This window comes from Aotus nancymaae, unplaced genomic scaffold (assembly GCF_030222135.1).
Source record: "Aotus nancymaae isolate 86718 unplaced genomic scaffold, 86718_ANA_hifiasm-v0.15.2.pri h1tg000007l, whole genome shotgun sequence".
NCBI lineage: Eukaryota > Metazoa > Chordata > Mammalia > Primates > Aotidae > Aotus > Aotus nancymaae.
The window spans coordinates 28,014,078-28,039,810 of NW_026988418.1; the positions used below are offsets into that span (position 1 = coordinate 28,014,078).

The 25,733-nt window shown below is 36.8% G+C and overlaps 1 protein-coding gene across 5 annotated transcripts in view; it reads left to right on the plus strand.

Moving 5' to 3' along the window:
- The window catches only part of RAVER2 (ribonucleoprotein, PTB binding 2), a 117,286-nt gene that overhangs the window by 51,929 nt on the left and 39,624 nt on the right, over window positions 1–25,733 (plus strand). For all 5 annotated transcript variants that reach the window (XR_010341204.1, XM_064372440.1, XM_021667687.2 and 2 more), the window contains one exon: window positions 1,357–1,483. Coding sequence is in view for 4 of the 5 variants with exons in the window: in XM_064372440.1 (XP_064228510.1) it covers window positions 1,357–1,483 (127 nt within the window). In the remaining variant the exon portion in view is untranslated. The remainder of the gene's footprint in view (window positions 1–1,356; window positions 1,484–25,733) is intronic.

The following is a 25,733-nucleotide window of genomic DNA, read 5'->3' on the forward strand; positions in this document are numbered from 1 at the left end:
GTAAGGACCTCAGGGCAGAGAAGTTCTGCCTTCACCATCTAGGCTTGAGTCCAGCCCTTTTCCTACCCTAGCCAGGCAGCCCTGCACCTTAGAGAGCCCCTCTCATCTCCACTTCCAGCCTTGCTCTTTTCCAAGTTCTGACTGCCTTCGTTGTAACTCTTCTGTCCTGCAGAGTGGGTGTGGGAGGACCTGAAAAGGTCAGGAAGGTGGGAAGGTTTTCAGTGACCAGCTGGTCTGCCTGCCTAGTGTTATCTTGTCCCAATTGTCTCTGCACTTGTGTGCCAGCCTGCTGTTCATTGGTCCTATGGCTGTCACTCAGCTGATGCTGCTGTTTTCCCACCTTGCTGTGCTGGCCAGGAAAGCCATGCTCTCTGAAGGCAAAGTAGATATACAACTCAAAAGCCCTTCCCCAAATCATTCTGTGTGTGGATCCATGCACTCTCATGTTCTCTGCTGATGTTTACCCTCACATATTCTGTCTCCCCAGGGGTTTCTCTCAGGCTTGATGTCAGTTTCTTTGATGCATCACCTTCTCCCTCTCAATTTCACAGTACTGGGTTGGGAGAAGGATCCAGTTGTCCTTGTCAGTTCTCCATTTTCTCAGCTAAAAGTTTTTAATTTATCTTTTATGTAATTATATATAAATATTAATATCCTCATCCATTAAGCTGGTTTTTAAAACTGAAAACTATTTCATATTTTTAGGAAGCTACTCAGTTGCATGTATGTAAGGCCAGTTCGTTTTAATATCATGTTAAGTTACTTAAGTAAAGACCTTTATACAAAAGAAGTTTTTGAATTATAAGGCAACCCACATTATTGAACTTCATTTTATTTTATGTTTATTTGAAGTTTTTATTTGTAAAAATATAGAAACAGGGTTTCAGTATGTCACCCAGTCTGATCTTGACCTCCTGGGCTTAATTGATCCAGTCTCCCAAAGTGCTAGGATTACAGGCATGAGCCACTTTGCCTGGCCAGTTAAACTTTAAATCAACATTGTAAGAAGGCGCTTCTGTAATATCAAAGTATTCATATTGTGTCAACAAGTTATTAATAACTTCAGATTTCCTTGTCATCCTTCTATTTGTATTATATGATGAGACTTACTGTACTAAATTGTCAGTCCTCTTAAAGCCAGTTGGTATTTACCCAAGACATTCTATGAAGATTTTATTCCATACGTATAGTTGAGAACTGTGGTAGAGTATAAAATAGATATATAATATAAATCAAATTATGTTTATCATAAAATAGATCTTATCAGATGAATGAGAATTTCTAGAAGAAAGCCTTTGAAATTGTCTTTTGTACTTACGCTTGTTCTAATGTTTCTTATTTCTGTATTCATTGAAGATGAACAGTAATCAAAAGGGCTTACTTCCAGAGCCAAATCCAGTACAAATTATGAAAAGTTTAAACAACCCTGCTATGTTGCAAGTTCTTCTACAACCCCAGTTATGTGGACGAGCTGTTAAACCAGGTATGGACCATGTATATACACTGATTAAAGAATGTTAGCATGAAGTTAATTTTTTCACATGTGAAATATTTTAAAAATTGATTTGTGAAAAACATATTAAAATTAGCATAAAATATTTAATTTTTCTAGGACCTGCTAATGAATTTTAATCAATAATCTGAGATGATGTATTTTGACGATTTTTGATATATACAACCTGCTTATTTGTTTTTTTTAAATTAAATATCAAACCTTCCATTTAGCTCTTAGTTGACATGAATTTATATACACTACATTGTTGTAACTTATATCAACAAAGAATTAATACTCTTCCATGTAATATTTTTAGCAGAATTATTTTGTTGAAGTGCCAAATGTTTGTTTCCTCTTTGCTCTTCCCCTTTTTGTTGTAAAATTGTTTCACTTTGTAGCAAATGATGAAAACATTATTATGTTCTAAGTATTATGAAAATCTTTATAATATCAGTATACATTAAATATCTACCTATTTAGTATTCTTTCTCTAGTAAGAGCTTACCTTCTGTGCATTCTGAAATGCACAACTTTTCATGTACAAAAATGTCTGTTTTAGCATTATGAGGAAATGAATGCCTATACAGTAGTTCCCCTCCCATCTCTGTTCTTGTGTGCCACAATTTAGTTACTTGCATTCTGAAAATATTAAGTGGAAAATTCAAAAATAAACAACTCATAAGTTTTAAATTGCATGCTATCCTGAGTAGTGTGATGAAATATTTTGCCATTCTGCTCCACCTGCCTTGGCTATGAATTATCCCTCTGTCCAGTGTACCTACTCTGTGTACATTACCCACCCATTAATCACTTAGTAGACGTCTTGGTTATCACATCACCTGTCATGGTGTTGTGCTCAAGTAGCCCTTATTTTCCTTAATAATGGCCCCAAAGCACAAGAGTAGTGACGATGGCAGTTTGGATATGCCAAGGAGAAGCTACAAAGTGCGTCCTTTGAGTGAAAGGGTTAAAACGTTTCCAATTTAATAAGGAAAAACAAAATGTGTGCTGAAGTTGCTAAGATCTACAGTAAGAATGAATCTTCTATGCATGAAGTTGTGAAGAAGGAAAAAGAAATTTGAACATAGTATATATAAGATTTGGTACTATTTCAGGCATCCGCTGAGGATCTTGGAACGTATCCCTTGCTGATAAGAAGGAACTACTGTATTCAACATTTAAGTTCAGAGCAAATATGTATAGAGACAATATATTAAATATATTCATTATGTTTCAGTCCCAGCTGGTCTAACACCAGCTCACCTACTGCAATTCAGTTCTAGCACTAACTACCTGGAGTTAGCACAGACTCTACAAGTTAAGGGCTCAATCTTCCATATGACTGTCCCCACTTTAGACCTAGACACAAGTTCAGGGAATTCTCCAGGTCATGTGTAACTCTGACCAACTAACTACAAATTTGGGAGTTCCCACAGTGCCCTCAGGTTCAATAATTCAATAGAATGACTCACAGAACTTAGAAATACACTACACTTATGAGTACCATTTTATTATGAAGGACACAGGCAAAGGAAGAAACCTTTAGGGAAAGGTCTTGGAGGGTCTTGAATACAGAGCTTCTGTGTCCTTTACCCATCAAATCAGGCCATGTCACCCTCCCAACAATGTTTTTCAACCAGGGATCTCTACTGAACCTTCGGTGTCCAGAGTTTTTATTGGAGTTTCACTATGTTGGTGTGATTGATGGGCCCCAGGATTGAACTCAAATCTCTAGTTTGCTTCCATACCCTGGAGGTTAGAAGGTCAGACTGATATCACATGTTGCAAAGCCTGACCTCTCCTTATAGAGTTGGTCTTTTGGCACAGCCAGCCCTCATCCTGAAGCTGTCTGTGGGTCCACCACGAGTTACCTCAGTAACATATCATAGACACTTCTGTAACTCAGGAAACTCCAAGGATTTAGAGTCTTCCTCTCAGGAACCAGGGATAAAGGCCAGTTACATTCTTTATTATACAACAATATTCATATTAAGTACTTCATATAATTATTTGTGTGTAAGAAGCAGCTTTGGTAGTTTTCTGGCTCAGGCTATTGTGCAATCAGATATCTCTTTTACAGTTTTAATAGTATAGAGATATTCTTTTTTTGTCTTGACAACATGAAGGATTAGAAGCTCATTATTTCCCAAGGCAGTATTTTCCCCGGTTTGACAGTTTTAATTACTAGAAAGTTTTTATATTACGAATATAAGTAAATTTTAGCCACTTATTCTGGTTCTGCCTTTGAAGAAATACAGGATAAATGTAATCCTTCTTGCATAAGAAAAGCCTCCTAATATTTGAAGACAACTACCATGAAACCTCAGTCATTTTTTATTTTCTCTGTCTTCTTTTCTCCAGACCAGTTCTTTTTTTTTTTTTACAATACAACCTTATCAGTAAAATAAATTTTGAGCAGAGCCCCAATATATACCATATATGTAAAAGATGTCAATTAAATAGATGAACCATTGTCAAACCATATATTTAGAAATGATCAAACCTAATGTTTTCCTTTTTAAAGATGAAAGTAAACATAAATAAAGACGGTATTTTTTTCTGCATCTCTCTTTTTATACATCTTATATCTCTTTGCAGATTACAGTTCTATATTTGACTTTCCATAACATTTCACAGGATATGTGCTTTAAATCCCCCAAAAGTTGTTCTCTCGTGGATATAGCCTAGATCTTTCTGGTTATCCCAAAGTATCATGTGCACAGACACAAACGTATTCTTTAGATTGGTTTTGGTTAGCACAGAATGCACTGGGATTTCCTTCCTATTATCGTTATATTTCTATTAACGCAGTCCAAGATTGTATTAGTGTCTAAAGAAGTATACCACATTCTTAGGTCATTTAGAAAGTATTGTCTGCCTCTTTGGACCCTGGGCTATCTTTACGAATTCTTCTCAAGTATTATTTTTGTCTCTTCTTTTCATCTAAGACTAAATATTCTACACTGTGCTGTTCTATTCAGATTAATGTATGGCCATATGGCAGTAGGCTTCTTTATGCTTAGTGCTTTCTCAATTTTAAGTAAGATGTTTGAATATTACACTGATGCAGAAGGTATTTCACCAAACATAGCTTTTTCTTGTGTGGAGTGGAAAGGGAAGAGGAATAAATCACTGCCTCACTTGAGCACATCCATAGCTGGAAAATATATGGAAAGTTTTCTGATGTTGAGGAAAAAAAAGACAGCGTATTGTTAATAAATTCCATTTATTTTTCTTTTACTATGTCCTTTACTGTGTCTTAACTGTAGCCTTGCTGTATCCTGAACTCCTCACAAAGGCCTTCTCTGAGCAAACTAAGATATTAATGATATCCACATTATTAATGTGGATAAAGATAAGAATGATAAAGAATAGTAATTCCTGGCCAAGCACAGTAGCTTACACCTGTAATCCCAGTACTTTGGGACACTGAGGTGGGCAGATCACCTGAGACCAAGAGTTCAAGACCAGCCTGGCCAATGTGGTGAAACCCCATCTCTACTAAAAATTCAAAAATTAGCCAGGCATGGTGGCGTGGACCTGTAGTCCCAGCTACTCAGAAGGCTGAGGCAGGAGAATGACTTGAACCCCAGAGGCAGAGGCTGCAGTGAGCCAATATTACACCACTGCACTCCAGCCTGGGCAACAGTGAGACTCCATCCCAAAAAAAAAAAAAAATTCCTTGCCCTGCTTCTTTATCATTGTATCATTTTAAAAACAACTGACATATATATATACACACTTGGTTATTGTCTATTTGTCCCACTGAAATGGAAGCTCAACTGCTATTAGATTAATTTCCCTCCCAGGTCCAATTTTGATTATGTTATTTTGACCAAGCTGATCTTTTATCTTCAATATAGATCTTTTAACTACCTTCAAAAATACAATAAATATAATTATTCTAGAGTTCTTTCTTTGTGTGTGTTACTAATTTAACTATTATGTAATCACTTAATAGCATAAACTGTATTTTTGAACAGCTTTATTGAGGTGTAGTTGATGTATATTAAGCTGTAGACATTTGAAGTGTAGGAATTGATATGTTTTGATATTATGTATATACCCATGAAATCATCACCACAATCAGATAATAAACATATAAATTACCCCCCAAAGCTTCTTTTTGTCCATTTGTAATCCATCCCCTGTCCTGTCCCCAGGAAACCAATGATCTGCTTTCTGTCACTACAGTTTGTATTTTCTAGAAATTGGTATAAAAGGAATCACACAGTTTGTACTGTTTAACTTCATTCCCTTAGCTTACCATTTTGGGGTTGATCCGTATTGTTACATGGATTAGTAGTATTTTTCCTTTTTATTACCAGATAATATTTCATTCTATAATTTGCTGCTTTCATTGATTTGTTGATGGACATCTGAGTTATTTCCAGTTTGAGGAAATAACGTCTCTATAGACATTTGTGTACTAGTCTTTATGCTTTGATTTCTTATGCTTTTATTCCTATGCTTTTTTATTCTCTTTGATAAATAAGTATCTGTGGAATGGCTGGGTCAAATGTTTAAGTGGTAAGAAACTGCCCAGCTGTTTTCCAATGGGATTGAGCCATTTTACATACCAACAGTTTTTAGGGCTCGAGTTTGCTCAGTATCCCTGCCACTATTTGATCTATTGATCTTTTTAATTTTAGCCTTTCTATTGGATGTACAGTGCTTTCTTACTGTGGTGGTAATTTGAATATTTCTTTTGACTAATGATTTTGAATATCTTTTTTTTAAAAAAAATCTTCATTGGTATGAAAAGATGTTTAATGTTTACTATTAACTTTTTCAAAGAAGTTAAAAATCTCATTAAAACTGGTTTAAAATCCACTCTTATCCCATGCTTGTATTATAGAGAATATATGTCTTTTTTTCTTAAGTTGAGAAATTTCTGGAAAAACACTTATGAAAATGCTATTTGTTTTCTATGGATAGAGTAAAATCAGATAAGTGAAATAAACTATTTGTGTTTTCTATATTTTTTACGGTGTCTATTCCTGAATAGATGTTTCAAGGCTTTCATTATGTTCCTAGATTGAAGCAAATGGAAACTCTTTCTTAGACAACTTAAAATATATCCCAATTCCAATTTCCAGGTCTGTCTTCTCAAGTGCAGTTGTATGAAATACTTCTCAGTGATGCCAAATTTCTTGATAATGAGTCATTCCAGTTTAGTTTTTCACCCCCCTTCATTCCATTTGAGAAGGGGAGTGGAAAGGAGTATTGTATCATACCCCCATACTTTAGACATATGGTCTTACAGAACTTCTTAGGGATCTACTTTAATAAAAATTTAATTTGCTAGTTTCATCAGATGATTTCACATAGTTAATGAACATTCTCTCCTATGCTGTACCTTCTGTGTTCTACTAATATAGCTATGGTCAATTTTTCTATCATCTAGAAGAATTGAATCTGTGGATAACTCCCAGTATTTTTCTGGAAGTAAAATGTAACTGTTGTAGAAAATTCAAATATATATGATTCCTTTATATAAGCTATAAACACATATGATGAATCCATTGATTCATAAGGTCTATTTTCATTAATGTTAATGCCATCTTGATCATGACATTTAATTAAAATCTGACATATGTTAAGTAAGCTGGCTACTGTACTCAATAAATATATATACCTTTAGAAACATTAAGTCACATGCTATCACCAAACCACATAAGTAGTATTCTTTGAAAATTAAACTCATCGCTTTTGTTCTAAGATCTATTGTTCAAAAAAAATCCAGAAACACACACACACACACACACACACACACACACACACACACACACACAATTTTATGATTTAAAAATCCCAATCTTTACTTTGTTTTCTAGAAGAGTCACATGTGACCAGTGCCAATTTAAGGATTATTGGTTTTTTATCATTATTATTATACTTTAAGTTCTGGGGTACATGTGCAGAACATGCAGATTTGTTACACAGGTATACACATGCCATGGTGGTTTGCTGCATCCATTACCCTGTCATCTACATTAAGTATTTCTCCTAATGCTATCCCTCCCCTAGCCCCCAGCCCCCTACTATCCCTTCTTTAGCCCTCACTCCCTGACAGGCCCTGGTGTATGATGTTCCCCTTCCTGTGTTCATGTGTTTTTATTGTTCAACACTCACTTATGAGTGAGAACATGAGTGTTTGTTTTTCTGTTCTTGTGTCAGTTTGCTGAGAATGATGGTTTCCAGCTTCATCCACATCCCTGCAAAGGACATGAACTCATTTTTTTTTTATGGCTGCATACTCCTCCATGGTGTATATGTGCCACATTTTCTTTATCCAGTCTATTGATGAGCTTTTGGGTTGGTTCCAAGTCTTTGCTATTGTAAACAGTGCCGCAGGGAACATATGTGTGCATGTGTCTTTATCATAGAACAATTTATAATCCTTTGGGTATATACCCAGTAATGGGATTGCTGGGTCAAATGGTATTTCTAGTTCTAGATCCTTGAGGAATTGCCACACTGTCTTCCACAATGGTTGAACTAATTTACATTGAACTAATTTATACTCCCACCAACAGTGTAAAAGTGTTCCTATTTTTCCACATATTCTCCAGCATCTGTTGTCTCCTAACTGTTTAATGATTGCCATTCTAACTGGCGTGAGATGGTATCTCAATGTGGTTTTCATTTGCATTTCTCTAATGATCAGTGTTGATGAGCTCTTTTTCATATATTTGTTGGCTGCATAAATGTCTTCTTTTGAGAAGTGTCTGTTCATATTCTTTGCCCACTTTTTGATTTTTTTTTTTTTTTTTGTAAATTTAAGTTCTTTGTAGATTCTGGATATTAGCCCTTTGTCAGATGGGTAGATTGCAAAAATTTTTCCCATTCTGTTGGTTGCCAGTTCACTCTAATGATAGTTTCTTTTGCTGTGCAGAAGCTCTTTAGTTTAATTAGATCCCATTTGTCTATTTTGGCTTTTGTTGCCATTGCTTTTGGTGTTTTAGTCATGAAGTCCTTGCCCATGCCTATGTCCTCAATGGTATTGCCTAGGTTTTCTTCTAGATTTTTTATGGTGTTAGGTCTTATGTTTAAATCTTTAATCCATCTTGAGTTAATATTTATATAAGGTATAAGGAAGGGATCTAGTTTCAGCTTTCTGCCTATGACTAGCCAGTTTTCCCAACACCATTTATTAAATATGGAATTCTTTCCCCGTTGCTTGTTTTTGTCAGGTTTGTCAAAGATCAGATAGTTGTAGATGTGTGGCATTACTTCTGAGGCCTCTGTTCTGTTCCATTGGTCTTTATCTCTGTTTTGGTACCAGTACCATGCTGTTTTGATTACTGTAGCCTTGTAGTATAGTTTGAAGTCAGGTAGCATGATGCCTCCAGCTTTTTTTTTTTTTCCTTAGGATTGTTTTGGCTATGCTGGCTCTTTTTTGGTTCCATATGAGATTTAAGGTTTTTTTTTCCTCCAATTCTGTGAAGAAAGTCAATAACTTGATTGGTATAGCATTAAATCTATACATTACTTTGGGCAGTGTGGCCATTTTCACGATATTGATTCTTCCTAACCATGAGCATGGAATGTTTTTCCATCCGTTTATGTCCTCTCTTATTTCCTTGAGCAGTGGTTTGTAGTTCTCCTTGAAGAAGTCCTTCACATCCCTTGTTGGTTGTATTCCTAAGTATTTTATTCTCTTTGTAGCACTTGTGAGTGGGAGTTCACTCATGATTTGGCTCTCTGTCTGTTATTGGTGTATAGGAATGCTTGTGATTTTTGCACATTGATTTTGTATCCTGAGACGTTGCTGAAGTTGCTTATCGGCTGAAGGAGATTTTGGGCTGAGATGATGGGGTCTTCTAACTATACAATCTTGTGGTCTGCTAACAGAGACGATTTGACTTCTTCTTTTCCTAATTGAATACGCTTCATTTTTTGTTCTTGCCTGATTGCCCTGGCCAGAACTTCCAGTGCTATGTTAAATAGGAGTGGTGAGAGATGGCATCCTTGTCCTGTGCCAGTTTTCAAAGGGAATGTTCCAGTTTTTGCCTGTTCAGTATGATATTTGCTGTGGGTTTATTATAAACATCTCTTAGTATTTTGAGGTATGTTCCATTAATACCTAGTTTCTTGAGAGTTTTTAGCATAAAGTCCTGTTGAATTTTGTTGACCACCTTCTCTGCATCTGTTAAGATAATCATGTGGTCTTTGTCTTTGGTTCTGTTTATGTGAGGGTTTATGTTTATTGATTTGCTTATGTTGAACCAATCTGCCATCCCAGGGATGAAGCCAACTTGATCGTGATGGATAAGTCTTTTGATGTGCTGTTGGATTCAGTTTGCCAGTATTTTATTGAGGATTTTCGAATCAATGTTCATCAGGAATATTGGCTTGAAATTTTCTTTTTTAGTTGTATCTCTGCCAGGTTTTGGTATCACGATGATTTTGGTCTCATAAAATGAGTTAGGGAGGATTCCCTCTTTTTCTATTGTTTGGAATAGTTTCAGAAGGAATGGTACCAGCTCCTCTTTGTATGTCTGGTAGAATTTGGCTGTGAACCATCTGCTCCTGGACTTTCTTTGGTTGGTAGACTATTAATTGCTGCCTCAATTTCAGACCTTGTTATTGGTCTATTCAGGGATTTGACTTCTTCCTGATTTAGTCTTGGGGGGATGTAAGTGTCCAGAAATTTATCCATTTCTTCTAGATTTTCTGGTTTATTTGCGTAGAGGTGTTTATAGTATTCTCTGATGGTAGTTTGTATTTCTGTGAGATCGGTGGTGATATCCCCTTTATCATTTTTTATTGCATCTATTTGATTCTTCTCTCTTTTCTTCTTTATTAATCTGGCTAGCAGTCTATCTATTTTGTTGTTTCTTCTGAAAAAACCGACTCCTGGATTCATTGATTTTTTTTGAAGGATTTTTTGTGTCTCCTTCAGTTCTGCTCTGATCTTAGTTATTTCTTGTCTTCTACTAGCTTTTGAATTTGTTTGATTTTGCTCCTCTAGTTCTTTTAATTGTGACATTAGGATGTCAATTTTAGATCTTTCCTCATTTCTCTTGTGGGCATTTAGTGCTATAAATTTCCCTCTACACACTACTTTAGATGTGTCCCAGAGATTCTGATACATTGTATCTTCATTCTCATTGGTTTTGAAGAACATCTTTATTTCTGCCTTCGTTTTGTTATTTATTCAGTAGTCATTCAGGAGCAGGTTGTTCAGTTTCCATGTAGTGGGGCAGTTTTGAGTGAGTTTCTTAATCCTCAGTTCTAATTTGGTTGCACTGTGGTCTGAGAGACAAGTTCGTTATGATATCCATTCTTTTGCATTTGCTGAGGAATGTTTTACTTCAGTTATGGGGTCAGTTTTAGAATGAGTGTGATGTGGTGCTGAGAAGAATGTACATTCTGTTGATTTGGGATGGATAGTTCTGTAGATGTCTTATTAGGTCTGCTTGGTCCAGATCTGAGTTCAAGTCCTGGATATGCAGATGCCTTAGTTGGAAACGTGGAGATCACCCACCTTCTGCGTTGCTCTTGCTGGGAGCTGCACACTGGAGCTGTTCCTATTCAGCCATCTTTCCAGCCATCCCTTTGAGCATCTTTTATTGTGCTTATTTCTCATCTTTTATCTTCTTTGGTGATATGACTTTTCAAATATCTTGCATGTGTTAAAACTGAGTTGTTTGTCTTCTTATTAAGTTGTAAGAGTTCTTTCTTTATTCTAGATACAAGTACTCTGCTGAATATATGGTTTGCAAATATTTTATTTTTTTAACAGTGTCTTTTAAAGAACAAAATTTTTTATTTTGACAAAATCCAATTTATTTTTTCTTTTATAATTTGTACTTCCTGTGTCATATTTGAGAAATCTTTGCCAAATTCAGGTTTTCTAAGATTTTCTTGGAGAAAGTTTTATAATTTTATCCCTATATTTAGGTCTGTGATCTATTTTAAGTTTTGTTTATGGTATGAGATAAGAGTCCAGGTGTTATTTTTACATATGGTTATACAATTATTCCAGCATTATTTGTTTAAAATGATTATTTTTCATTGACTATTTTGACATTTGCCAAAAAATCAGTTCGCCATATATATACATGATATACATGAGTCTGTAACTAAACTCTGTTCATTGTTCTAAATGTCTTATCTTTGTAACAGTACTGTCTTTATATCAATACTGTCTCTATACCAAAATATCTGTGTAATAAATCCTGAAATCAGTTAGTGTAAATCCTTCAACTTTATTCTTCTGTTTCAAAGTTGTTTTGGCTGTTCCAGGTTCTTTGTGTTGGCTTATAAATTCTAGAATCAGACTGCCAATTTCTATGAAAAATGTCTGCTGGGATTTTGATTGAGATTGTGTTGATTTATATGCTAATTTAGGTAGAATTGACAACAATTCTGAGGCTTCTGATCCCTAAGTATGGTATATCTTTTCAGTTATTTTCAGGTTGTCTTTAATTTCTCCCAATAATGTTTTATAGTTTTCAGAATACAAATCTTATACATCTTTGGTCAGATTTATTCACAGTATTTCATATTTTTTGATGTTATTTTAAATGTTACTGTTCTCTTAGTTTCAATACCCTATTGCTTGTTGTTAGCATATAGTAGTATAATTGATTAAATATATATTTATCTTATATCCTGCAGTCTTGCTAAACTCACTTATTTTTCTAGTAGGTTTTTGTCAGAATTTTCTATGTAGATGATTATGTTATCTACAAATAAAAACAATTTTACTTCTTCCTTTCCAACATGTATGGCTTTTATTTTTTCCTTGCTTTTTTGCATTAGATAGAAATTCCAATGTAATTGTGCATAGAACTGGTGAGAGCAGACATCCTTGCCTCGTTTCTGATCTGATAGAGAAAGCATTCATTCTTTGATTATTAAGTATTACCTTAGCTAGAAATTTTTTTCACAGATTTCTTTTATTAAGCTGAGGGATTTACCATCTGTTTCTGGTTGCCAAGTTTTAGCATGATGATAGCTGGAATTTGTTGAATGCTTTTCTCCATTTATTGAGGTGATCATATATTTTTCTGATCTGTTAACATGATACATTACATTGATGATTTTTAAATGTTATACCAATCTTTTATTCCTAGGGTAAACCTCACTTAGTCATGGTATATTATAATCTTTTTTATATATTGTTGAATTTGATTTGATAAAATTTAGTTTGAAATTTTTACATCTATGTTTATGAGGTATATTGGTCTGTAGTTTTCTTCCCTTGTAATACATATTCTGGCTTTGTTGTGCTACCTTCATAACGATTTGGAAAATACTCCCTCTCTTCAGTCATCAGGACAGTTTGTGTTCAGTGCTATTATTTCTTCCTCATATGTTTGATAGAATTCACTAGTGAAATCAGCTGTGTTGAATTTTTTAAGGAAGATTTCTAACTACAAATTTGATTTCTTTAATATATGAGTTATTTCAGGGTGTCATTCTTAAGTGAGCTTTGGTAGTTTGTATCTTTCAAGGAAATTGTCTATTTTGTGTAAGTTATCAAATTTACTGGCATACCATTAATAGTATTCTCTTATTATTCTTTCATCTCTGCAGGATCTATAGTGATGGGCTCTCTCATATTCCTGATATTTTTGTCTTCTCTCTTTTTTTCCTGATAAGTCTGGCAAAAGGTTTATCGGTATTATTGAGTTTTCCAAAGAGCTAGCTTTTGGTTTCATTGGGTTTTTCTGATTGTTGTCTGTTTTTTTATTTCATTGCTTTCTACTTTAATTATTTCTTTCTGCTTACTTTGAGCATATTTTGTTCTTCCTTTTCTGGTTTCTTAAAATAAAATTAGATTATTCACTTGAGACCTTTCTTCTTTTAATGTGTTTAGTATTACAAATTTCCTTCTAAGCACTGTCTCTCACAAATTTTGATATGTTATATTGTTTTCATTCATTTCAAAATACTTTTTTGTTTTCATTTTGATTTATTTGGTCCATTGGTTATTTGTGTCACTTAAGTTCCAAAATTTGGAGATTTTCTAGATTTTTTTTGTTAATGATACCTTATTTAATTCACTTGTCAGAGAGGATACTTTGTACAGTATAAATTTATAAATTAGAATTTAGACTTGTTTCATGGTTCAGAATATGGGCTATACTGGCAAATATTTCATGGACACTTGAAAAGAATGTGTATTCTGTGCTTACTGGGTGTGGAGTGTTCTATACATGTCAGTTTAGCTCAACATGGTTGATGGTGTTCATGTTTCTATATCCTTACTGATTTTGTCAGCTTATTCTATCAGTTACTGAGGAGAGGGATGGGATATAATGGGAGTCCTAGCCATAAGCTAAGCGTAAGAGCAAGTAGGCATGATGCTATGGACATTTTCAGACTTTTTATTTTTATTTTTGTTATAAACTGGGAGATACTGTGTTCAGTTAAAGCTGTGAAGCAAAATATATTTCAGTGTTTTACAATAAAATACAGTAATGATCTGAAAAAGAGAAGAAGAGTTGTTGATATTTTTAATCATAATTTTGGGTTCTTCTGCTTTTCCTTTTGTTTCTTTGAATTTTGCTTCGTATATTTTGTAGCTTTGTTATTTGGTACACAAACATTTAAGATTGTTGCATCCTCTTGATTAATTGGCCTATTTATCGTTACAAAATGGTTATCCTTGTCCCTGGTAATATCCTATGCTCTGGATTTTTTTTATATTAAAGTAACCACCAGCTTTTAAAAATTAATATTAGCATATCTATCTATATCTATATGTGTATATGTTTAATAAAATGTATTTTAAGTTGCCAAGTATGTTTGTATTTTCTATTATCTTGGAAAATCCTTTTCTGATATTTGCAGTATTACTACTGGCTACTCCATCAATAATGTGTGACTTTAAAGTAATGTAGAAAAATGTTTTTATATCTGCTATTTGTGGTTTCCATAATAGTTTTTTGAGGGAAGAGACTTCTATTAATCTTTCATTAATTAAGTCACATGTATTTTCCAGGTGATCATTAATTTAACAAGAAGGGATGTGTCGTAAAAACTCCATTTTTTGTACTTCAACTCCAGAATTTAAAAAAAATTAACTCCTACACTCAAGTTATTTTAGTTAAAAAAAAGTTTTAATTGACATGTAATAATTATACATATTTATGAGGTACAGATTGATAGTCCAATGCATGTACATAATCTGTAATAATCAAATGAAGGTAATTAGCATATTAACCACCTCAAACATTCATCATATTCTTGTGTTGGGAGCATTTAAAGTCCTCTCTTCTAGCTGTTTGAAATGATACAATAAATTTTTGTTAACTTAGTCACCCTACAGTACTATAGAACATGAAAACTTAATTCTCCTATCTAGCTGTAATTTTGCATCCCTTAACCAACCTCTCCCTATCATCCCCTTCTCTTTTCTCTTCCCAGACTCTAATAACCATTATTGTACCTTCAACATCTATGAACTCAACATTTTTAGCTCCTGTATATGAGGGAGAACATGCAGTATTTATCTTTATGTTCCTGACTTGTTTCACTTAATATAATGTCCTCCAGGTTGCTGCAAATGACCAGCTTTCCTTTTTTTATTATGGCTGAATAGTATTACATTGTGTATTTGTACCACATTTTCTTTATCCATTCATCTGTTGATGGACACTTAGTCCATATCTTGGCTACTGTAAATAGTGCTGCAATAAACATCAAGATGTAGATATTTCTTCAAGATATGGATTTCCTTTTCATTTTTGTTGTTGTTGTTTGTTTGTTTTTTTTGAGATAGAGTCTCACCCTGTTGCTCAGGCTGGAGTGCAGTGGCATGGTCTCAGCTTACTGCAACTTCTGCCTCCCGTGTTGAAGCCATTCTCATGTCTCAGCCTCCTGAATCTCTAGGATTATGGGTGTACACCAATATACCCAGCTGTTTTTGTATTTTTTTAGTAGAGACAGTTGGCCCGGCTGGTCTGGAATTCCTGACCTCCAGTGATCCACTTACCTCGGCCTCCCAAAGTGCTGGGATTACAGGTGTGAGCCACTGCACCCAGCTGGGATTTCCTTTTCTTTGGATAAATATTCATTACTGGTTTGCTGGATCTATATAGTAGTTCTCTATTTGTTTTTGTTGAGAAACCATCATACTGTTTTCCATAATGGCTATACTAATTTGCATTCCCTCCAGCAGTGTGAGGATGTTCCCTTTTTTCCACATCCTCACCAGCATGTATTATTTGTTTGTATTTTTGATAATTAGAATTAGCCATTCTAATTGGCGTGAGATAATATCTTATTATGGTTTTGACTTACATTTCCCTGATGAACATTTTTTTATGTACTTCTTATTCATTTATATGCCTTCTGAGAAATATCTGTTCAGATCCTTTGCCTATTTTTAATTGGATTATTTGTCTTTTTTTTTTTTTTGCTATTGAATTGCTAGAGTTCTGTGTATTTTCAAGATAATAATCCCGTGTCACATGAATAATTTCAAATATTTTCTCCCATTCTACAAGTTGTACTTGTTCACTCTATTGATTGTTTTTCTCATTGTGCAGAAGCTGTTTAGTTTAGTAAAATCTCATTTGCCTATTTTTTACTTTGTTGCCTGTGCTTGTGAAGTGTGACCTATAACATCTTTGCCCAGATTAATGTCCTGAAGTGTTTCCCCCATGTTTTCTTCTAGGAGTTGTACAATTTTTGGTCACACGTTTAATTTTTTAATAGATTTTGAGTTGATTTTTATTTATGGTGAGAGATAAGGGTCTGGTTTCATTATTTTACATATGAATATTCCATTTTCCCAGCATAATTTATTGAAGAGGCTGTACTGAAATTATTTGTTTAAGTCAAGTAATATTTTCTCTAATTTTCTACACTTAATTCCTTGTTGCTTGCAGAAGAATTCTTTCTGTGTACCAGTTTTCCACTCAGAAATTACTTTTTCCTCATTGAAGTAGATAATAGAATTCTAAATGAGTCCTCTTCTATATATCCTCACATTATTGTAACTCTCCTAAAATTATGCTAGTATTAAACATTCCCTCCAGTCCTGCATACTCTGGGCACTTCCTCCTTTGCTGGAGAGAATATTGAAAACTTTTCAATTGAATAGTTTCCTATGGTTGTCTCACTGATATAATTCTATTCCTGAAACCAAGAAGTTGTACCATTCTTGTCTTCCGAGATGGTCCCAATGTAGACTTAGATAGATACTAAATAATTTCGTTATAATGAAGATTTGTTTCATTTATTTATTTATTTAATCTTTCATAGTACAATGTTTTTTATTTTGCTTACATATATATTGCAAGAAGATGTTACCAGGACCTTTTTGGGCACTAAGAGAGAGAGAGTGTGTGTGTGTGTGTGTGTGTGTGTGTGTGTATTTGTATGTGTATGTGTGTGTATAATTTTGTATATTATTATTTTGAGATGGGAGTCTTGCTCTGTCAGCCAGGCTGGTGTACAGTGGTGCAATCTCAACTCACTGCAACCTCTGCCTCCCAGCTTCAAGCAGTTCTCCTGCCTCTGCCTCCCAAATAGCTGGGATTACAGGTGTGTACTACCATGGCTGGCTAATTTTTGTATGTTTGAAAGACACAGGGTTTCAACATGTTGACCAGGCTGCTCTCTAACTCCTGACCTCAAGCAATCTGCCCACCTCAGCCTTCCAGAGTGCTGGGATTACAGGTGTGAGCCGCCACACCTGGCCTAATTTTGTATATTATGATTATTCCAGTTATTTTACAATAATTAGATGAAATTTCTTCTTACATTTTCTATCTCATGGTCCTTTTTGTGTCTCTATATTATCTATTCTAAGAACATTTTCCCTTTTTTTGTTTTTTTAAAGTGAGAGCAAGTTTATTAAGAAAAGGAATAAAGAATGGCTGCTTCATAGGCAGAGCAGTGGCGTGGGCCACTGGTTGCCCATTTTTATGGTTATTTTCTGATTATCTTGATTATATGCTAAACAAGGGGTGGATTATTCATGAATTTTCCAAAAAGGTGGGCAATTTCCAGAACTGAGGGTTCCTCCCCCTTTTAGACCATATAGGGTAACTTTCGCATGTTGCCATGGCATTTGTAAACTGTATGGTGCTGGTGGGAGTGTAGCAGTGAGGATAGACAGAGGTCACTCTCGTTGCCATCATATTTTTGGTAGGTTTTAGCTGGCTTTTTTTTTTTTTTTGAAAGGGAGACAAGGATCTGAAACTTTATTTTTACACAAACCTTCCACATAATGGGCATTATTAGACTACTATCGTAAGCTGCATAATTACAATCTAACTTTATGATCTTGGGAAAGTTACGGGACTTCTTTGTGTTTCATTTTTATGAGGAAGTAAAAAATCTTAGCCTCTAAGATTTATTGGGGGGGAATACAAAGAGATGATGTGTACAAAGTTGCTTTGCAAGTCAGAAATCAACAAAAGTTGCAAATGGCTTAGCCGTGTCTGTTCTGTAACATCAATGATATCACCTTAGTTCAAGCCCTTATGACTCTTTTTCTTCTAAAATTAGGTGAAAACTAATTCCCAATGTTTTGATATTTTGAAGTGGGGTTTCTGGGAAGTAATTAGGTCATGTGGGCATAGCCCTCAAAAATGGAAGTAATACCCTTATAAAATAGTTCCTAGAGAGCAACCTTGCCTCTTCCATAATGTGAGGACACAGTGAGAAGTTATCTGTGAACCAGGAAATCGGTACTACTCAGGCAACAAATCTGTTAGGACCTTGATTTTGAACTTGCCAGTCTCCAAACTCTGGGAAGTAACTTTTTGTTGTTTATAAGGACAGTAACAGGAACAGTGTAATTCCATATAAATCAACCCAGGAACAAATTAGGGTGGTATTATCTTTTTTTTTTTTTTTTTTTTTTTTTTTTGAGAGGGAGTTTTACTCTTATTGCCCAGGCTGGAGTGCAATGGTGTGATCTTGGCTCACCGCAGCCTCCGCCTCCCGAGTTCAAGCAATTCTCTTGCCTCAGCCTCCTGAGAAGCTGGGATTAGAGGCGTGCCCCACCACACCCAGATCCTGCCTCTTCTAAAAACACAAAATTAGCTGGGTGTTATTATCTTATTTTTTTTTTTCTTGGGTTGCCAGGACAGGGACAAGTTGGTGGGACTTTGTGCAGGTGCAGGGAAGACAGTGGACCTGGAGAAGGGAGAAGGTAGGGAATGAGGCTGGAAAGATTAGCTGGACCTGGATTGTAGAAAGGCTGGGTCCAGGGCCTAGTAAGGAAAAGAGAAGTGAGTAGGGTAGCCCATGGAGATGTCAGTGTCAGCCTAGCATGGTGGAAGACAGAGAAGGGTTGATCACCTGAGGTCAGGAGTTCAAGACTAGCCTGGCCAACATGGTGAAAACCCATCTCTACTAAAAGTACAAAATTAGCCAGGAGTGGTGGCATGCACCTGCAATTCCAGCTACTCGGGAGGCTGAGGCAAGATGATTGCTTGAACCCAGGAAATTAAGGTTGTGGTAAGCTGAGATCATGCCACTGCACTCCAGCCTGGGTTGGTATTATCTTACAGCAGCTCAAGTGGACAAAGAATAGTATTAAAATATTTTTTTGTTGTTAAGAATTTTTATTCAAGAGTTTCATTCACCTTCTCCCTTTTTTCTTTTTTCTTTTATATTTTTTTATTTTTTTTTATTGCATTTTAGGTTTTGGGGTACATGTGAAGAACATGCAAGATTGTTGCATAGGTACACACATGGCAGTGTGATTTGCTGCCTTCCTCCCCTTCACCTATATCTGGCATTTCTCCCCATGTTATCCCACCCCAACTCCCCACCCGCTACTGTCCCTCCCCTATTTCCCCCCGACAGACCCCAGTGTGTGATGCTCCCCTCCCTGTGTCCATGTGTTCTCATTGTTCAACACCCGCCTATGACTGAGAACATATGGCGTTTGATTTTCTGTTCTTGTGTCAGTTTGCTGAGAATGATGGTTTCCAGGTTCATCCATGTCCCGACAAAGGACACGAACTCATCATTTTTTATGGCTGCATAGTATTCCATGGTGTATATGTGCCACATTTTCCTTGTCCAGTCTATCATCGATGGGCATTTGGGTTGGTTCCAAGTCTTTGCTATCGTAAACTGCTGCAGTGAACATTCATGTGCATGTATCCGATGGTAGAACGATTTATAATCCTTTGGATATATACCCAGTAATGGGATTGCTGGGTCAAATGGAATTTCTATTTCTAGGTCCTTGAGGAATCGCTACACTGTCTTCTACATGGCTGAACTAATTTATACTCCCGCCAACAGTGTAAAAGTGTTCCTGTTTCTCCACGTCCTCTCCAGCATCTGTTGTTTCCAGATTTTTTAAGATCACCATTCTAACTGGTGTGAGATAGTATCTCAATGTAGTTTTGATTTGCATTTCTCTAATGACCAGTGATGAAGAGCATTTTTTCCTATGTTTGTTGGCCTCATATATGTCTTCTTTTGAAAAGTGTCTGTTCATATCCTTCGCCCACTTTTGAATGAGCTTGTTTGTTTTTTTCTTGTAAATCTATTTTAGTCCTTTTAGATTCTGGATATTAGCCTTTTGTCAGATGGGTAGACTGCAAATATTTTTTCCCACTCTTTCGGTTGCTGATTCACTCTAATGACTGTTTCTTTTGCTGTGCAGAAGCTGTGGAGTTTGATTAGGTCTCATTTGTCTATTTTGACTTTTGTTGCCAATGCTTTTGGTGTTTTGGTCATAAAGTCCTTGCCTACGCCTATGTCCTGAATGGTTTTGCCTAGGTTTCCTTCTAGTGTTTTTATGGTGTTAGGTCTTATGTTTAAGTCTTTAATCCATCTGGAGTCAATTTTAGTGTAAGGTGTCAGAAAGGGGTCCAGTTTCTGCTTTCTGTACATGGCCAGCCAGTCTTCCCAACACCGTTTGTTAAACAGGAAATCCTTTCTCCATTGCTTGTTTTTGTTAGGTTTGTCAAAGATCAGATGGTTGTAGATGTGTGGCGTTGCCTCTGAGGCCTCTGTTCTGTTCCATTGGTCTATATCTCTGTTTTGGTACCAGTACCATGCTGTTTTGATTACTGTAGCCTTGTAGTGTAGTTTGAAGTCAGGTAGTGTGATACCTCCCGCTTTGTTCTTTTTGCTTAGAATTGACTTGGCTATGCGGTCTCTCTTTTGGTTCCATATGAAGTTTAAGCTGTTTTTTTCCAGTTCTGTGCAGAAGGTCATTGGTAGCTTGATGGGGATAGCGTTGAATCTGTAAATTACTTTGGGCATTATGGCCATTTTCATAATATTGATTCTTCCTAACCATGAACATGGAATGTTTCTCCATCTGTTTGTGTCCTCTCTTATTTCATTGGGCAGTGGTTTGTAGTTCTTCTTGAAGACATCCTTTACGTTCTTTGTTAGTTGTATTCCTAGGTATTTTATTCTCTTTGTAGCAATTGTGAATGGCAGTTCATTCTTGATTTGGATCTCTTTAAGTCTGTTATTGGTGTATAGGAATGCTTGTGATTTTTGCACATTGATTTTGTATCCTGAGACTTTGCTGAAGTTGCTTATCAATTTCAGGAGATTTTGGGTTCAGACAATGGGGTCTCCTAAATATACAGTCATGTCATCTGCAAATAGAGACAATTTGACTTCCTCCTCTCCTAATTGAATACCCTTTATTTCTTTTTCTTGCCTGATTGCTCTGGCTAGAACTTCCAATACTATATTGAATAGGAATGGTGAGAGAGGGCATCTTTGTCTAGTGCCAGATTTCAAAGGGAATGCTTCCAGTTTTTGCCCATTCAGTATGATATTGGCTGTGGGTTTGTCGTAAATAGCTTTTATTATTTTGAGATACGTTCTGTCAATACCTAGTTTATTGAGAGTTTTTAGCATAAAGGGCTGTTAAATTTTGTCAAAGGCCTTCTCTGCATCTATTGAGATAATCACGTTGTTTTTGTCTATGGTTCTGTTTATGTGGTGAATTACATGTATAGACTTGTGTATGTTGAACCAGGCTTGCATCCCCAGGATGAAGCCTACTTGATCATGGTGGAAGCTTTTTGATGTGCTGTTGCAATCGGTTTGCCAGTATTTTATTGAAGATTTTTGCATCTATGTTCTTCATGGATATTGGCCTGAAGTTTTCTTTTCTTGTTGAGTCTCTGCCGGGTTTTGGTATCAGGATGATGTTGGTCTCATAAAATGATTTGGGAAGGATTCCTTCTTTTTGGATTGTTTGGAATAGTTTCATAAGGAATGGTACCAACTCCTCTTTGTATGTCTGGTAGAATTCAACTGTGAACCCATCTGGACCTGGGCTTTTTTTGGTTGGTAGCCTCAACTTCAGCCCTTGTTATTGGTCTTTTCAGGGTTTTGAATTCTTCCTGGTTTAGGCTTGGGAGGATGCAAGTGTCCAGGAATTTATCCATTTCTTCCAGGTTAACTAGTTTATGTGCATAGAGTTGTTTGTAATAATCTCTGATGATGGTTTGTATTTCTGTGGAATTGGTGGTGATATCCCCTTATCATTTTTCATTGCATCTATTTGATTCTCCTCTCTTTTCTTTTTTATTAATCTGGCTAGTGGTCTATTTTGTTGATCTTTTCTAAAAACCAACTCCTGGATTTATTGATTTTTTGAAGGGTTTTTCATGTCTCTATCTCCTTCAGTTCTGCTCTGATCTTAGTTATTTCTTGTCTTCTGCTAGGTTTTGAGTTTTTTTGATCTTGCTCCTCAAGCTCCTTCAATTTTGACGATAGGATATCAATTTTACATCTTTCCTTGCTTCTCGTATGGGCATTTATTGCTATATATTTTCCTCTAGACACTGCTTTAAATGTGTCCCAGAGATTCTGGTATGTTGTGTCTTCGTTCTCATTGGTTTCGAAGAACATCTTTATTTCTGCCTTCATTTCATTATTTATCCAGTCAACATTCAAGAGCCTGTTGTTTGGTTTCCATGAAGCTGTGTGGTTCTGAGTTAGTTTCTGAATTCTGAGTTCTAACTTGATTGCACTGTGGTCTGAGAGACTGTTTGTTATGATTTGTGTTCTTTTGCATTTGCTGAGGCGTGATTTACTTCCAATTATGTGGTCAATTTTAGAGTAGGTGTGATGTGATGATGCGAAGAATGTATATTCTGTGGATTTGGGGTGGAGAGTTCTGTAAGTATCTATTAGGTTTGCTTGTTCCAGGTCTGAGTTCAAGTCCTGGATATTCTTGTTAATTTTCTGTCTCTTTGATCTAATATTGACAGTGGGTGTTAAAGTCTGCCACTGTTACTGTGTGGGAGTCTAAGTCTCTTTGTAAGTCATTAAGAATTTGCTTTATGTATCTGGGTGCTCCTGTATAGGGTGTGTATATATTTAGGATCGTTAGCTCTTCTTGTGGCATTGATCCTTTTACCATTATGTAATGTCCTTCTTTGTCTCTTTTGATCTTTGTTGGTTTAAAGTCCTTTTTGTCAGAGACTAGGATTGCAACTCCTGCTTTTTTTTGCTCTCCATTTGCTTGGTAAATCTTCCTCCATCTCTTTATTTTGAAACTTTGTGTATCCTTGCATGTGAGATGGGTTTCCTGGATACTGCACATCTATGGGTTTTGGCTTTTTATCCAATTTGCCAGTCTGTGTCTTTTGATTGGCGCATTTTGTCCATTTACGTTTAGGGTTAATATTGTTATCTGTTAATTTGATCCTACCATTTTGATTCTAGCTGGCTGTTTTGCCCATTAGTTGATGCAATTTCTTCATTGTGTTGATGCTCTTTATCATTTGGTATATTTTTGGAGTGGCTGGTACTGGTTGTACCTTTCTATGTTTAGTGCTTCTTTCAGGAGCTCTTCTTGTAAAGCAGGCCTGGTGGTGATGAAATCTCTGAGTAATTGCTTGTTCATAAAGGATTTTATTTCTCCTTCGCTTACGAAACTTAGTTTGGCTGGATATGAAATTCTGGGTTGAAAGTTCTTTTCTTTAAGTATGTTGAATATTGGCCCCCACTCTATTCTAGCTTGTAGGTTTCTGCTGAAAGATCCACTGTGAGTCTGATGGGCTTCCCTTTGTGGGTAACCCGACCTTTCTCTCTGACTGCCCTTAGCATTTTCTCCTACATTTCAACCCTGTTGAATCTGACGATTATGTGCCTTGGGGTTGCTCTTCTTGAGGAATATCTTTGTGGTGTTCTCTGTATTTCCTGGACTTGAATATTGGCCTGCCTTGCTAGGTTGGGGAAGTTTTCCTGGATAATATCCTGAAGAGTATTTTCCAGCTTGGATTCATTCTTTCCGTCACATTCAGGTATACTTATCAAATGTACCTTAGGTCTTTTCACATAGTCCCATATTTCTTGGAGACTTTTTTCATTTCTTTTTACTGTTTATTCTCTAATCTTGCCTTCTCGTTTTATTTCATTGAGTTGATCTTCGACCTCTGATATCCTTTCTTCTTTTTGGTCAATTTGGCTGTTGAAACTTGTGTATGCTTCATGAAGTTCTCGTGATGTGTTTTTTAGCTCCATCAGTTCACTTATATTCCTCTCTAAGCTATTTATTCTCGTTAGCATTTTGTCAAACCTTTTTTCAAGTTCTTAGTTTCTTTGCATTGCGTTAGAACATGTTCTTTTAGCTCAGAGAAATTTATTATTACCCACCTTCTGAAGCCTATTTCTGTCAATTCATCAGATTCATTCTCTATCCAGCCTTATTCCCTTGCTGGTGAGGAGTTGTGATCCCTTGTAGGAGGATAGGCATTCTGGTTTTGGGTGTTTTCATCCTTTTTGCACTATTTCTTCCCATCTTTGTAGTTGTTAACTTTCAGATGGGGTCTCTGAGTGGATGTCCAGGTTGTTGATGATGAAGTTATTTCTTTCTGTTTCTTAGTTTTCCTTCTAACAGTCAGGCTCCTCTGCTGTAGGACTACCGAGGTCCACTCCAGGCCCAGCTTGCCTGGGGATCACCCGCAGTGGCTGCAGAACAGTAAGGGTTGCTGCTAGTTTCTTCTGCTATCTTTGTCCCAGAAGGATACCTGCCAGATATCAGTGTGAGCTCTCCTTTATGAGGTGACTCTTTGGATATACGGGGTCAGGGAGCTGCTTGAGGAGACAGTCTGTCCTTCATAGGAGCTCAAGTGCTGAGCTGTGAGCTCCGTTGTTCCATTCAGAGTTGCTGGACAGGTATGTTTAAGTCTGCTTCAGCAGAACTCATAAACGCCTTTTTTTCCCCCCAGGTGCTCTGTCCCGGGGAGTTACAGCTTTATTTAGAAGTTTCTGTTGTGCTGCTGCCTTTTTTCAGGGCTGCTCTGCCCAGCGAGGAGGCAGCCTAGTCACAATCTGCCTGCAGAGGCTTTGCTCAGCTGCTGTGGGCTCCGCCCAGCTGCCGTGTGAAGTTCCCTGCTGTCCTATTTATAGGGGTATAGTTAGAACTGCCTTGGCAATGGCGACCCACCTCTGTAATGGCAAGCTATCTCTGTAATGGCGTGCTGCCTCGGCAAAGGGGGGCTGCCTCAGCAATGGCAGACTACCTTGGTAGAGGTGGACTGCCTCAGTAATGGCGGATGCCCCTCCTACACAGAGCTGGACTGTCCCGGGTTCAGCTGTGCTTGCTGTGAAACTCTCAATCCAGAGCGTTTCAGATTGCTGGTTTTGTGGGGTTGGGACTGTCGGAGTCTGATCACCTGGCTCCCTGCCTCAGACGCCTCTTTTTTTTTCAGTTGAACAGGCGACTCTTGTCTCCCAGGCACCCCTTGTCTCCCAGGCACCCCAGTCACCAGTTGAAAAGGCACCAGGATCTGTGTGATTTCCCATGCGGCAACCCACTGCACAGGCTGAAACAGCCGGGCAGGGATTCCTGGTGATTTTTGCCTGGGAATCTCCTGGCTTGGCTCCCTGTTTCAGTGCCCTTTTTATCAGTTGAAATGGTAACTCTGCCTCCCGGGAACTCCAATCACCAGCTAAAACGGCACCCGGACCCATGTATTTTAACCGGAGACCCACTGCGCTGGCGACCCATGGGGCTCCTCCACCTGGGAATCTCCTGGTCTGTGGGCAATAAAAATCGGTCTGGAAATGTGGCGTCCACTCACCCTCTGCGCTTTCGCTGGGAGCTGCAATCCTGAGCTGCTCCTAGTAGGCCATCTTGGATCCTCTCTCTCCTAGCTGGCTTCTTTGTTGCAGCCTGTTTTATTAGCAAGGCCTTTATGACCTGTATCTTGTGCTAACTTCCTGTCTCATCCTGTGACTTAGAATGCCTAACTTACTGGGAATGCTCAGCAGGTCTCAGCCTTATTTTACATAGCTTCTAGTCAAGATGGAAGCA